The sequence below is a fragment of the Heterodontus francisci genome, chromosome 34 (assembly GCF_036365525.1).
Source record: "Heterodontus francisci isolate sHetFra1 chromosome 34, sHetFra1.hap1, whole genome shotgun sequence".
Taxonomy (NCBI): Eukaryota; Metazoa; Chordata; class Chondrichthyes; order Heterodontiformes; family Heterodontidae; genus Heterodontus; species Heterodontus francisci.
This window is the reverse complement of record NC_090404.1, coordinates 32,808,991-32,823,983: the sequence shown is the minus strand read 5'-3', so window position 1 is coordinate 32,823,983 and position 14,993 is coordinate 32,808,991. Positions and strand designations below refer to the sequence as shown.

The 14,993-nt window shown below is 43.2% G+C and overlaps 1 protein-coding gene across 1 annotated transcript; it reads left to right on the top strand.

Moving 5' to 3' along the window:
- The first annotated feature begins 9,666 nt into the window (after positions 1-9,666).
- Positions 9,667-14,782, top strand: LOC137348804 (probable G-protein coupled receptor 139). The gene is made up of 2 exons (XM_068014048.1): positions 9,667-9,736; positions 13,869-14,782. Exons 1-2 carry the CDS (start codon positions 9,667-9,669, stop codon positions 14,780-14,782), a joined length of 984 nt encoding a protein of 327 aa, XP_067870149.1.
- Positions 14,783-14,993: the final 211 nt, after the last annotated feature.

Genomic DNA, 14,993 nt, shown 5'->3' with positions numbered 1-14,993 from the left:
CGGGTAGTTGACAGTGAAGAGGATGGCTGTAGACTCCAAAATCATATCAATGGTTTGGTTGAGTGGGTGGAAAAGTGGCTAATGCAATTCAACACAGAAAAATGTGAGGTTTTACACTTGGGGAGGGCAAATAAAGTGAGGAAATGCACAATAACCTGAGGATATTGAGAAGGGTAGTAGAAGTGATAGACTTTGAAGTGCATGTCCATAGGTCCCTAAACGTGGCAGGACAGGTAAATCAAGTGTAAAAGAAGGCATATGGAATGCTTTCCTTTATTGGCCGAGGATTCCAATAAGAAAGCAGGGATGTGATGCTGGAACTACATAAAACTCTGGTAGGTCACAGCTGGAGTTTTGCGTACAGTTCTGGTCACCACATTACAGGGAGGACATAATTGATCTGGAGACCGTACAGAGGATATTTACAAGAACGTTGGCAGGGCTTGAAAGTTGCAGCTATGAAGAAAGATTGGATGGGATAGGGTTGTTCTCCTTAGAACAGAGGAGGCTGAGGGATGACTAAATTGAGGTGTACAAAATATGAGGGGCCTAGATAGAGTAGACAGAAAAGCCCCGTTTCCCCCAGCGGAGAGATCAATTACCAGAGGGCACTGATTTAAGGTTATTGGTAGAAGGATTCGAGAGACATGAGGAAAAGGTTTTTCACCCAGAGGGTGGTGGGTGTCTGGAATCCACTGCCAGGAATGATGGTGGAGGCAGACCCCCTCAATTCTTTTAAATGGTACCTGGACATGCACCTGAAGTGCTGTAGCCTGCAAGGCTATGGACCAGGTGCTGGAAGGTGGAATTAAATAGAGCAGCTAGGTTTTTTTTTCAGCCAGCACGGACACTACCAGCTGAATGGTCTTCTTCTGTGCTGTAATTTTTCTATGGTTCTATGACTATGAAGGGTAAAAATCGTCCAGCGTTTCAATGATTAACCAGCGCTGGTAAGGGTCATATGTACATCTTGGAGTGAATGTCCACAGATTCCTGAAGGTAACAGCACGGATCGACAACGTGGTTAAGAAGGCTTATGGAATCCTTTCCTTTATTAGCTGAGGTATAGAATACAAGAGCAGGGATATTGTGCTGGAACTGTATAACTCATTGGTTAGTCCACAACTTGAGTACCCTATGCAGTCTTGGTCACCTCATTACAGAAAGGATGTAATTGCACTCGAGTTGGTACAAGGAGATTTACAAGGATGTTGCCAGGACTGAACAAATGCAGCTATGAGGAAAAATGGGATCGGCTGGGGTTGTTCTCCTTGGAATAGAAAAGGCTGAGGGGAGATCAGATGGAAATGTACAAAAGTTTGAGGGGCCTGGATGGAGTGGAGGTGAAGGGTCTATTCAATTTAGCAGAGAGATCAGTGACGAGGGGGCATAGATTTAAAGTAATTGGTAGAAAACTTAGGGGGGAGATGAGGAAACACTTTTTCACCCAGAGGGTTGTGGGAGTCTGGAACTCACTGCCTAAATGGCTAGTGGAGGAAGAGAGCCTCAACTCATGTAAAAAGAGTCTGGATATGCACCTCAAGTGTCGTAATCTGCAGGCCGGCAGTCCAAATGCTAGAAGGTGGGATTAGAATAGGTGGATCGCTTTTTGGCTGGCCCAGACACGACAAGCCAAGTGACATCTTTCTGTGCCTTTAACCTTCCATGATTCTCTGACTCTATGTGAGATTGGACTAACTTATTATGTCAGAAATTGCGAATGGAGCTGAACACTGTGTAAAGAGGTAACAGTTCTAATTCTGATTTACTGGTCGGCAGGTCTGTAGATGTCTGGGCTTAGAACACTGCCCTGCGGAACTCCTGCAGTGATGTACTTGCTGTGAGATAATTGACCTCCAACAACCACAACTGTCTTTCTTTGTGCTGGATATGACTCCAGCCAGTGGAGAGTTTCCCGCTGATCCCATTGAATTTTAGCTGACTCGGGATATTTGTTTCGAATAAGACATCCTGCGTTACTACACTTTGAAAGTACCTAATTGGCTCTAAGGTGCTTTGGGACGGTCTGAATTTGTCAATGACGCCATATAAATGGAAACCAATCTTTATTGCCTTGGTGCCACATTCAGTCGAATGTCCCCTTGATGGGAAAAGCAGTCTCTCTCACGTCAGCTGTATATTTTACTCCTTTCTCTGCCTGTACCAAGTTAGAATTGCTCCCTGGAGCTGAAAGGGTCTATCTCAACCCAATTGGAAATGGTTGAGCAGGTTATTCTTGGTTAAGCTCTGCTTATTTTCACTGTTGATGACACCGTCCATTACTTTTCTGATCATGGGGTGTAATCTCTAATTGTTATTGGCAGGGGTATAGCTACCATATTTTGTATGGATACACTTACAAGGGCAAATTTCCACATTATCAGGCAAGTTTTAGTATTATTGCTCTGCTGGAAGAGCTTGGACCAGTAATTGACCAAGATTCTATGTGTCCTATATGTTGTGGAAAGGATCGAAACAGGAGCAGCAATAGCTTGCATTTATGAAGTATCTTTAACATAGAAAAATATCCTTTCATCAAATAAAATTTGATAATTAGAATAGAGGGAATGGAAGTTAAGGCAGTTGTATGTTCCTCCTGCAGAATGTGGGAGGTAAGGGTCGCCAAGAGTGTCCCTGCTGACTGCATCTGCGGGAAGTGCACCCAACTCCAGCTCCTCGAGAACCGCGTTAGGGAACTGGAGCTGGAGCTGGATGAACTTCGGATCATTCGGGAGGCGGAGGGGGTTATTGAGAGGAGTTATGGGGAGGTAGTCACACCTCAGGTAAAAGAAGTAGGTAGATGGGTTACCGTCAGGGGAAGGAGAGGGAACCAGCAGGCATTGCAGGGATCCCCTGTGGCCGTTTCCCTCAACAACAGGTATACCGTTTTGGATATTGTTGCGGGGGATGACTTACCAGGGGTAAGCAATGGGGTACAGGTCTCTGGCACAGAGTCTGTCCCTGTTGCTCAGAAGGGAAGGGGGAAGAGGAGCAGAGCATTAGTCATTGGGGACTCCATAGTTAGGGGAACAGATAGGAGGTTCTGTGGGAACGAGAGAGACTCACGGTTGGTATGTTGCCTCCCAGGTGCCAGGGTTCATGATGTCTCAGATCGTGTTTTTGGGATCCTTAAGGGGGAGGGGGAGCAGCCCCAAGTCGTGGTCCACATAGGCACCAACGACATAGGTAGGAAGAGAGATGGGGATTTAAGACAGAAATTCAGGGAGCTAGGGTGGAAGCTTAGAGCGAGAACAAACAGAGTTGTTATCTCTGGGTTGTTGCCCGTGCCACGTGATAGCGAAGCGAGGAATAGGGAGAGAGAGGAGTTGAACACGTGGCTGCAGGGATGGTGCAGGAGGGAGGGTTTTGGTTTCCTGGATAATTGGGGGTCTTTCTGGGGTAGGTGGGACCTCTACAAACAGGATGGTCTTCACCTGAACCAGAGGGGTACCAATATCCTGGGGGGGAGATTTGCTAGTGCTCTTTGGGGGGGGTTAAACTAATTCAGCAGGGGAATGGGAACCTAAATTGTAGTGCCAGTGTACAGGATGTTGAGAGTAGTGAGGTCAGGGATAAGGTTACAAGGACGCAAGAGGGCACTGGCAAGCAAGAACCTGGTTCAAAGTGTGTCTACTTCAAATCCAGGAGCATCCGGAATAAGGTGGGTGAGCTTGCAGCATGGGTTGGTACCTGGGATCTCGATGCAGTGGCCATTTCGGAGACATGGATAGAGCAGGGGCAGGAATGGATGTTGCAGGTTCCGGGATTTAGATGTTTCAGTAAGAACAGAGAAGATGGTAAAAGAGGGGGGGGGGGTGTGGCATTGTTAATCAAGGAGAGTATTACAGCGACAGAAAGGACATTTGAGGACTCGTCTACTGAGGTAGTATGGGCAGAGGTTAGAAACAGGAGAGGTGAGGTCATGCTGTTGGGAGTCTTTTATAGACCTCCAAATAGTTCCAGAGATGTAGAGGAAAGGATAGCAAAGATGATTCTCGACAGGGGCGAGAGTAACAGGGTAGTTGTTATGGGGGACTTTAACTTTCCAAATATCGACTGGAAATACTATAGTTCGAGTACTTTAGATGGGTCAGTTTTTGTCCAGTGTGTGCAGGAGGGTTTTCTGACACAGTATGTAGACAGGCCAACCAGGGGCGATGCCACATTGGATTTGGTACTGGGTAATGAACCCGGCCAGGTGTTAGATTTAGATGTAGGTGAGCACTTTGGTGATAGTGACCACAATTCGGTTAAGTTTACCTTAGCGATGGGCAGGGACAGGTATATACAGCAGGGCAAAAATTATAGCTGGGGTAAAGGAAATTATGATGCGATTAGGCAAGATTTAGGATGCGTAGGATGGGGAAGGAAACTGCAGTGGATGGGAACAATCGAAATGTGGAGCTTATTCAAGGAGCAGCTACTGCGTGTCCTTGATAAGTATGTACCTGTGAGGCAGGGAGGAAGTTGTCGAGCGAGGGAGCCGTGGTTTACTAAAGAAGTTGAAGCGCTTGTAAAGAGGAAGAAGAAGGCTTATGTTAGGATGAGACGTGAAGGCTCAGTTAGGGCGCTTGAGAGTTACAAGCTAGCCAGGAAGGATCTAAAGGGAGGGCTAAGAAGAGCAAGGAGAGGACACGAGAAGTAATTGGCGGATAGGATCAGGGAAAACCCTAAGGCTTTCTATAGGTATATCAGGAATAAAAGAATGACTGGAGTTAGATTAGGACCAATCAAGGATAGTAATGGGAAGTTGTGTGTGGAATCAGAGGAGGTAGGGGAAGTGTTAAATGAATATTTTTCGTCAGTATTTACAGTAGAGAAAGAAAATGTTGTCGAGGAGAATACTGAGATTCAGGCTACTAGGCTAGATGGGATTGAGGTTCACAAGGAGGAGGTGTTATCAATTTTGGAAAGTGTGAAAATAGATAAGTCCCCTGGGCCAGATGGGATTTATCCTAGGATTCTCTGGGAAGCTAGGGAGGAGATTGCAGAGCCTTTGTCCTTGATCTTTATGTCGTCATTGTCGACAGGAATAGTGCCGGAAGACTGGAGGATAGCAAATGTTGTCCCCTTGTTCAAGAAGGGGAGTAGAGACAGCCCTGGTAATTACAGACCTGTGAGCCTTACTTCAGTTTTGGGTAAAATGTTTGAAAAGGTTATAAGAGACAGGATTTATAATCATCTTGAAAAGAATAAGTTCATTAGCGATAGTCAGCACGGCTTCGTGACGGGTAGGTCGTGCCTCACAAACCTTATTGAGTTTTTCGAGAAGGTGACCAAACAGGTGGATGAGGGTAAAGCCGTGGATGTGGTGTATATGGATTTCAGTAAGGCGTTTGATAAGGTTCCCCATGGTAGTCTATTACAGAAAATACGGAAGTATGGGGTTGAAGGAGATTTAGAGCTTTGGATCAGAAATTGGCGAGCTGAAAGAAGACAGAGGGTGGTGGTTGATGGCAAATGTTCATCCTGGAGTTTAGTTACTAGTGGTGTACCGCAAGGATCTGTTTTGGGGCCACTGCTGTTTGTTATTTTTATAATTGACCTGGAAGAGGGTGTAGAAGGGTGGGTTAGTAAATTTGCGGATGACACTAAGGTAGGTGGAGTTGTGGATAGTGCCGAAGGATGTTGTAGGGTACAGAGGGACATAGATAGGCTGCAGAGCTGGGCTGAGAGATGGCAAATGGAGTTTAATGCGGAAAGGTGCGAGGTGATTCACTTTGAAAGGAGTAATAGGAATGCAGAGTACTGGGCTAATGGGAAGATTCTTGGTAGTGTAGATGAACAGAGAGATCTTGGTGTCCAGGTGCATAAATCCCTGAAGGTTGCTACCCAGGTTAATAGGGCTGTTAAGAAGGCATATGGTGTGTTAGCTTTTATTAGTAGGGGGATCGAGTTTCGGAGCCACGAGGTCATGCTGCAGCTGTACAAAACTCTGGTGAGACCGCACCTGGAGTATTGCGTGCAGTTCTGGTCACCGCATAATAGGAAGGATGTGGAAGCTATGAAAAGGGTGTAGAGGAGATTTACTAGGATGTTGCCTGGTATGGAGGGAAGGTCTTACGAGGAAAGGCTGAGGGACTTGAGGTTGTTTTCGTTCGAGAGAAGGAGGAGGTGAGGTGACTTAATAGAGACATATAAGATAATCAGAGGGTTCGATAGGGTGGATAGTGAGCGTCTTTTTCCTCGGATGGTGATGGCAAACACGAGGGGACATAGCTTTAAGTTGAGGGGTGATAGATATAGGACAGATGTCAGAGGTAGTTTCTTTACTCAGAGAGTAGTAGGGGCGTGGAACGCCCTGCCTGCAACAGTAGTAGACTCGCCAACTTTAAGGGCATTTAAGTGGTCATTGGATAGACATATGGATGAAAATGGAATAGTGTAGGTCAGATTGTTTCACAGGTCGGCGCAACATCGAGGGCCAAAGGGCCTGTACTGCGCTGTAATGTTCTTAAAAAAAATAAAATTCAACAGCATGCCACATGACGCGATATCAACAAGATCAGGACAAATGACTGACAGCTTGACGAAAGAGATACGTTTTAAGGAGCAACTTAAAAGACGTGGGAGAGTTAGAAAGGCGCACAGAGGTTTCAGGAGTTAATTTCTGAGCAAAGGTGCCAGGCAGCTAAAGGTATGGACACCAAAGTTGGAGTGACTAAACTTAGGATGAGCAAGAAGACAGAATTGGAGGAGCAAAGAGGGCTCAAAAATATGTCGGCTGGAAAAGATTGCAGTGGCCATGGAGGGAATTGAAAACAAGGATGAGGATTTAATGATGAAGGTGTTGCTTGACTGGGCGCTAACATAGTTCAGCGAGCATCTGGCTGAGCAGGATTTGGTGTGGTACAGGAGATGGGCAGTAGGGTTTTGGATGGCCTCAAGTTTACTAAAAGTGTCAGTTGGGAGGCTTTCTAGATGCGTACTGTAACAGCCAAGGTTAAAAGTAGCAAAGACATGGATGTGGGTGCAACAACAGATGGGTTCAGGCAGGAGAGATTCGGACAATGTTACTGAGGTGGAAGTAGATGGTAATGGTGATGTGACCAGGGCTCATGTTGTTGTCAAATCTGACACATAACTCGGTACTTCTGTGCTTTATTGGATCTGTGCGATTGGCAGAAATAAACCATTAAGCCTCTCGAGCTGGTTCAGTCTTCAGGAAGGATATATTGGCCTTGGCGAGGGTGCAGCACAAAAGCGCCAGAATAATATCAGGGCGAAAAAGATTAAATGAAGGACACTTTGCATCGACGAGGCTTATATTCTCTGTGGTATAGAAGAAACTTTTCAGTGATTACAGGATTTGATAGGCTGGATATAGATACGCTATTTCCTGTGGCAAGGGAGTCCAGAACAAAGGTGCATAGTCGCTGATCAAAAGCTAGGCCGTTTAGGGATGATGTCAGGAAACATTTCTTCAAAGGAAGTGCAGCGGAAATCTTGAACTCTCTTCCCCAAAAATCTATCAAGGTTATGTCAGTTGGAAATTTATTAACTGAATTTGATATTGTAAATATATGTTATGACCCGTGGAGAATTGGCGTAGAATAAGCAGTGAACTCCTCCAGCCTCGGTCATAATAAAGTCCAGCGTGGAGCTGCAAGATCCAGTTTTAATCTACCCCGCTAACTACAGTGCCAGTGTCACACAACACGATGATGCATATCCCCAGTGTGAAGATGGGAACTGCCGCCCCCAAGACTTGTGCAGTGGTCACGCCTACCAATTCAGTCATACACGATAGTCATTAAAGTAGAAAATGCCATTGTTTTGTTCGCTCAAAACTGGCTGCAAGCTTCGTCTAGAAGATATGCCCTTCAGAACTCGGAAATCTCGGCATTAGTGATACTACTGAGCCACATTTGGTGATGGATATTGAAATTCCCCAGCCTGAATTCATTCTAAACCTTTACCCTCCTCATTGCTTCTGTAAGATTTGATAAGATAAGGTGTTCTATACCCTTTCTAAGGTGGGAACAGACTTGGCAGCACAACACCTTGTTGTGAATCGACTTTATTGAGGCAAGGATAATGACAAGTTTGTTCAGTTTTCGAGAAACTATTAGTCACAAACTTAGGCAGTGATTAATAGTCTAACACAGGTACCACCCATATTGGAGACTGGATGGTAGAATGCCCAACTAGTTCCTCTTGCAACTTTGGGTCCTCAAGCTTCTCAGTCTCTGTCTCTCGCTCTCTCTTTTTCTACCGCAGTTTCTCTTGTCTATCATTGTTGTTCTCCACCCTGCAGTACCAAGGTCAGAATTCAATGTATCCTGGCAGCTTTCCAGTTAACCCTCCCATCTCCCAATCAGTGATTAGTCTTGTGTTAAAGGATGCCTTTCTTAATCAACCAAGCATCGTTTAATGATGGTTGCCAAGCTTTTGGATTTACGCAAGTAATACACGAAAAAGGGTCTTTGTGCTAACTACCGTAAGTCAATGCTTTTACTTTTTGAGGATGCCTTATCTCACTACGAGACAAATCTACGCAGAAGCTGTCTTTATTGTCTTTCCCACAGTCGAACATTTTTACTGCAAGTAAGCATTTTAAAACTTGACATAATCTCTCAGAATCCCTCTGCCTCGACATCTTGTCTATACCCAGCCTTATTTCCTAATTTTCCACTTTCTCATACTACAAAGAAGGGTTCTAATAAAACTAAGTGTTACTTTATGATAATAAGTCATTTGTTAGTTTATAATAGCTGGGTTTTAACAAATAGTATGCTGGTTAGTTACTTTTAGCAACCTAATAGTCTTACACTTCCTTCACGTGGTGTTCAACATAGAGGATCACTGATTCCCCAGCTGAGGGTGGTAGTCGACAGAAAGTTTCCTTGCCTATGTTTGACCTGATGGCATGAGATCTCATGGTGTACAGACCTAATGGTGAGGACTCGCAGGGCCACTTCCCCCACCCCCACAGCACACACTCACACCAGCTCCCCCAATCTCCCTGACTTTGTACCACTTTACTATACTTCTGGTCACTCTGTCCCACCGTTGGGACAGGACAAATCTAGGAATGATAATGAAGGAGCCAGAAACCGTGTCTGATGTATATTATTCTGTGAACATGACTACGTCACGTTGTTGGGTAAAGAGTCTTTGGGACAAAGCTCCAAAATTTAACACTAGTGTCGAGATGTTAGTTCGAGTGACGTTGCAGGATTGAATGATCTGGCTGTGCCTTTTCTGTGTTTTAATTCGATACCTATGTCATAGCCAAATTATAGAGCCACTTCTATTCATTTGTTGTTTTCTAGCTGTTTGACTGTGTTGCTTGGCCGCTTAAGGGAGAGTCAACCACGTTGGTGTGGGATTGGAGTCACATATAGGATAGAACGCGTAAGGTCAATAGATCTCCTTTGCTAAAGGACGGAAAGTTTCGTTTAAAACACCATAACATTTTTTGTTCAATTTATTGCATCGGAAATAAGTGTAAAATCGACTGTATTAACTTGTTTGGTCAATGACTGTGAATAAAATTAATAGTTATGTAATCGAAGCTGTTTGTTCAATGACTGTAACTAATATTAATGGTAATGGTATCTAATTGGGTCTCGTGTGGATAACGTCAGGTATAATAAGGAAATCTTTGATAATCGAACAGGTTGCACGTGGAATCTCGGATAGACATCACTTTTTTCAAAGAAGATGCACGCTCCGCCCACAGGACTGGTATATGCCATTTACTACACTGCCCTTGCAGCTATTGCTGTCCCAGGTGAAGTATTGAAGCAAGTTACACATTATCTAATTAAATTTATTTCAAAAGTGATGGAATGCCAATGGGTGGAAGTTATACTATAATTGTATAAAGACCTGATTGGACCCAATCAGAAACAATTCTTTGTGCTGCACCTCAGGAAAGATGTAATTGGTAAAGGAGGGAATGCAGTGCATATTCACCCGAATGATACTGAGGCTTAGATGGTTAAACTATTAGCACAGGTTGCATAAATCTGTCTTGCAGTCCCTTGAGAATAAGGGGTAATCTAATTGAGGTGTTTGAAATGATTAGCTGATCAAGGGATTTTCTAAGGTAGACAGGGAGAAACTACTTCCTTTGGTGGCGATGTGCAGAACAAGGAGACATAATTTGTAAATTAGCACTAGGCTGTTCAGCTGTGAGACCGGAAGTACAAAAGGTGTTGAAAATCTCTCTCCCAAAATTCTGTTGAGGCTAGAAATGAATTGAAATCAATTTAAGAACAGTAAAAGATGCAAACCAGGGTATTATAGACCAGTTAGTGTAATATATGTTGGCGGGAAATTGATAGAGACCATAATTAAGAATAGGGTGACTGAACATCGTGAAGATTTGCAGCTCATCAGCATGGATTGGAGAGGGTAAGTCATGTTTGACGAATCTGACTCGATTTTTTTGAGGAGATGACTAAATTAATGGACAGGGGAATTTCTATGGGTGTTAGATATCTGGACGTACAGAAGACATTTGATAAAGTCTATCGTAAAAAAAAACTGTTAGAAAAAATTGAAGTTCACGGAAATGTATTGACCCGGAAACTGGCTGAGTAGAAGGGCACAGAGAATAGGGATAATGGACTGGTAATCTAATTGGCAGGATGTGACAATTGGTGTCCTGCAAGGATCTGTGTTGGGGCTTCAACTATTCACTTTGTTCATTAACGACTTAGATGATGGGATAAAAGCCACATTTCCAAATGTGCTGATGACACAATGATAGGCAGCATCGTAAGCAGTGTAGATGGAAGCATAACATTCCAAACAGTCATTTATAGATTAACTGAATGGGCAAAACTGTGGAAAATAGATATCAATCTTGGTAAATGTGAAGTCATCAAGATTAGACCCAAAAAGTATAGATTAGGGTACTGTCCACATGGAGAAAAGCTACAATAAGTAGAGATCTAAATACACTTCGGGGTCCAGGTACATAGATCAGCAAAATGTTACAAGCATGTACGGCAAATAATTTTTAAAAAAAAGAATACTGACCTTTATATCAAGAGTACTAAAATACAAAAGGCTAGAAGTTATGCTTCAGTTAAAGAACGTACTGGCTATGCCACTTTTGGAATACCATGAGCAGTTCTGGCAACACACCTCAGGAAGGATATATTGACTTTGGAGGGAGTGCAGGGTAGATTTACCAGAATGATATCTGGACTCAGCGGGTCAAATAAATGATAGAATACACAAACTAGGTTTCTATTCCTTGGAATTTAGAATGTTAAGAGTAAATTTGATCCCAGTTTTCAAGGTATTAAGGGGAACAGATAGAGAGAAACTAGTTCCGATCTTTGAGCAGTTCTAGGGCTAGTGAGCAGAGTAACAAAATCGAGCCAGACCTCTCAGCAGCGAAGTTATGGAACACTTCTATACGCAAAGGGTGGTAGAAGTACGTAACTGTTTTTCCCAAAAGTCAATTGGTGCTAAATCATTTGTTAATTTTAAATCTGAGATTGAAACATGTTGTTAACTCAAGGTATTAAGGAATATGGAGAAAAGTGGAGTGCATGGACTGAGGTCGCAAATTTACCATGATGTCACTGAATGGCAGAACAGGCTCGAGGGACTAAATGGTCTACTCCTGTTCCTAAGTTCTTAGTTGAAAATATCAAACTTCAAATTGATAAATTTTTGTTAGGCAAGAATATTAAGGGTTTCGGAAACAAGATGAATAAATGGAGTTAGTATAAAGATCAACCGTGATCTAACGGATTGGTAGCCACCCTCTAAGGAGCAGATGGCTCAATCCTATTATAATGTTCAAAGTCTGTACATCAGCTGTGAGACAAACGGTGCACTCCAACAAACCTAAGACTGCACAAAATGCAGGCACCCTCTTCTGTTCAAAACCAATCCCACCAATGAACTGGAGACACCAGATAATATCAGTGGAAGAGAAGGATGCTGAGCATGATCTTCTGACTGTCATAGATTTGAACACGCCATGAAAAAAAAAGCGGCATCAATTAATAGACATCACTATAGGAATTGAATAGAATTATTATTTTTCTTGCATTCAAAATTGTTTGCTGCCAGATTGAATGACAAATTAAATTGCTTAATATTATTCCAAATCCGAATGAAGCCCGGAAGTCCAACACTGTGGCTCCATTTGCCCCTCCTCCAGTGTAGTTGGATGGTCTTTGACCTACACTTCCATTAATTCCGTGTATTTATTTTCAGTTGTATGACCTTAGTTCAGTTCGTAGCACCGTGCCCTCTTAGTTCAAGAGTTATCATTGTAAGTCCTCTCCAGGTTAATACTAGGGAGCATTGAAGGAGTGCTGGTTTATTGGATCCGTGGTTCTCCCATGACACGTTAAACCAATGCCCCAGTTAGTCGATTGGAATGGAAGTCCAGTTAGTCGATTGGAATGGAAGTCAAGGCCTGTGTTAGACTATTGAAGAAGGGGCAGCAGACCTCCTGGTGCTCTGGACAAGATTCCATTCGCAACCAAAGTGGCTAGTACTGGATTAACTGGGCAATAGTCTTGCTGTTGTTTGTGGTGCCTAACTCAGACAGACTGGCTGCTGGGCCTGTCAATTATTCTAATATCGTGAGAGACCTCTCTGGAGGTCACATGAAAACAAAACTCTGGAATCTTTGTTACATTGGTTGTACTATTCATTTTAAATTGCTTTGACTTTAGTACATTAGTTACTGCGTTCTTCATATTTCCTAATTAATTTTCTTAAGTTTGTATATATTACTTACTAGAATCAGAAATGTTACAGCACAGAAGGGGGTCATTTGGCCTGTCATGTCCTCGCTAGCTCTCTCCAAGGTCAATCTCGCTAGTTGCACTCCACAAGCCGTTTCCCCATCGCTCTGTATTTTAACCTTCAGATAATTATCTAATTCCTTTCTGCAACGCAGGATTGAATCTACTTCCACCAACCTTCCAGGCAGTGAACTCCAGTCCTAACCACTCATTGCTTAAGACGTTTGTTCGTCATGTTGCCTTTGATCTTTTGTCAATCACTTGACATCGGTTTGCTTTGGTTCTCGACTTTTTTTTTGCCAAAGCTAACAGTTTCTCTATAGCTTCTCTGTCGAGACAACGTTTGAAAACCTCGACCAAATTTCCACCCAAACATCTCTTCTCTAAGGAGAACAGCCTCAGCTTCTGCAATCTGTCCACTTGACTGAAGTCTGTCATCCCTGGACTCATTCTCGTGAATTTTACTGCGATCTCTCTCTGAAGACATCATTCCTAAAGTGTAGTGTACAGAATATTGATTAACTTTTTTCATCATCATACAAAAGAACATTTTTAATTTATTTTAAAATTCCACATTTTTGACTGGATTTTGTTTTACTATGATTTACTATTGGGGCGGCACAGTGCCGCAGTGGTTAGCACCGCAGCCTCACAGCTCCAGCGAACCGGGTTCGATTCCGGGTACTGCCTGTGTGGAGTTTGCAAGTTCTCCCTGTGTCTGCGTGGGTTTTCTCCGGGTGCTCCAGTTTCCTCCCACAAGCCAAAAGACTTGCAGGTTGATAGGTAAATTGGCCATTATAAATTGTCACTAGTATAGGTAGGTGGTCGGGAAATATAGGGACAGGTGGGGATGTTTGGTAGGAATATGGGATTAGTGTAGGATTAGTATAAATGGGTGGTTGATGTTCGGCACAGACTCGGTGGGCCGAAGGGCCTGTTTCAGTGCTGTATCTCTAATCTAATCTAAAAGACGTTTCATTCATCCGAGACCTCCGTGCTCTCTCACCTCCACCTTATGATGATTATATCAGGTCCCATCTCTTTAAACATCAAAGTTGTAAACTTTATATAATATCTATTAAGGTATGCTGGTGCTCTAGTCTATAATTTCTTATCTCTCTTTCTCTCTCTTCATTACAGCTAATTTAGTAGCTATTCTGATCTTGTCCCGAGGAAAATGTGGCCTCTCGGGATGTATAACCCGCTACCTGGTATCCATGGCGGTGGCGGATCTACTGGTCATTATCACAGCTGTGATATTAAACCGGATCAGTGGTATTTATTTTCCAGGTAGTTTCCTGTCCATTACTCCGGTGTGTAGTCTCAGCATTGCGCTAACATATGCAGCTAGAGTCAATTCCGTATGGTTAACGGTCACTTTCACCTTTGATCGATTTGTGGCAATTTGCTGCAAGAAGCTGAAAATAAAATATTGCACTGAGAAAACGGCGGCCATGGTTATAGGAACGGTCTGCACGTTGGGCTGTTTAATCAATATCCCTTGGTACTTTATACACGAGCCCATCTACATCATTGCCAATGTCCCGTGGTATTGCCAACTGAAGGATATCCGGTATACTTCACCCTTATGGTCAGCATATGACTGGTTTGACCGTATTTTGACCCCGTGTGCCCCATTCCTTCTGATTCTTTTGCTCAATGCTCTGACCGTTGGACACATTGTAGCAGCCAACAGGGCACGCAGGAGACTCTGGACCCACAACAACGGAGCGAATCAGAGTGACCCAGAGATGGAGAGCCGACGAAAGTCCATCATTTTACTCTTCACCATCTCGGGCAGTTTCATCCTCCTGTGGATGATGTATGTTATACAGTTCTTACATGTGCGCATCACAAACAATTACGATTTTAAAAGCTTCAGTGATCCCAAATTTATTCTCCAGGAAACCGGAAATATGCTACAGCTTCTGAGCTCTTGCACCAACACATTTATTTATGCAGCGATTCAGAGTAAATTCAGAGAGGAGTTGAAGAACGCTGCCAAATATCCACTAAATGTAATTGTTAAATTAATTATACAGAGAAAAGAATAATTCCCAACAGTAATTTATCATTATAATATAATAACTGATGCAACATGTCAACAGTCCAGGAAACAGAAAAGTACTCTAGCCTCAACAGTGATAAATCACAATGCGAAACGTTTCCATGTTTTATGACCTCCAAAGTAACCATGGCCTTATTCTTACCTTGTAAAGGTAAAAATTCTTACCTTGTAAAGGTAAAAATTCAGTGGCTTCAGAG